This window comes from Fragaria vesca, linkage group LG5, assembly GCF_000184155.1.
Source record: "Fragaria vesca subsp. vesca linkage group LG5, FraVesHawaii_1.0, whole genome shotgun sequence".
Lineage (NCBI taxonomy): Eukaryota > Viridiplantae > Streptophyta > Magnoliopsida > Rosales > Rosaceae > Fragaria > Fragaria vesca.
In genome coordinates this window covers 11,143,713-11,144,247 of record NC_020495.1, presented here as the reverse complement: position 1 = coordinate 11,144,247, position 535 = coordinate 11,143,713, and the positions used below count along the sequence as shown (strand labels likewise).

The 535-nt window shown below is 36.1% G+C and overlaps 1 protein-coding gene across 1 annotated transcript in view; it reads left to right on the top strand.

Annotated features, from left to right (window-relative positions):
- The window catches only part of LOC101311871 (probable peptide/nitrate transporter At5g62680-like), a 37,734-nt gene that overhangs the window by 17,652 nt on the left and 19,547 nt on the right, over nucleotides 1-535 (top strand). The window contains exons 2-3 of the mRNA XM_004301260.1: nucleotides 7-35; nucleotides 180-408. Of these exons, the coding sequence (XP_004301308.1) occupies nucleotides 7-35; nucleotides 180-408 (258 nt within the window). The remainder of the gene's footprint in view (nucleotides 1-6; nucleotides 36-179; nucleotides 409-535) is intronic.

The following is a 535-nucleotide window of genomic DNA, read 5'->3' as shown; positions in this document are numbered from 1 at the left end:
CTACAGAGGATGGAAAGCCATGCCATTTGTCATAGGTGAGATTTGAGAATAACCCCTTCTCTCAGTTTTTTTATCTCCCTCATGTGCTTATAAGTTTTTTTTTTTCTGTTGAATCATATATAGTTTTGGTGTTAGTGTTTTGACTTGATTCTGAGTGACCCTTTTGCATAAAATTTTAGGAAATGAAACCTTTGAGAAGCTAGGAGCCATTGGCACCTTATCCAACCTCTTGGTCTATCTCACTAAAGAGTTCAACATGAGCAGCATTAGAGCTAATACTATACTCAGCATCTTCAATGGCACCACCAATTTTGCTACTTTGATTGGAGCTTTTGTATCCGACACATACTGGGGTCGTTTCAAGACCATTGCTTTTGCTTCAGTCGCTTCCTTAATGGTACTTGAATTATACTACCTATTTTTTTTTTCTTCGAATATTTACTATTGATAAGGTCCATAGTTCATATATATACACTTTCGCTTTATAAATCTGAATTGGCGTCACAAGGAGTTATATTGACTAGTATCGAAACCA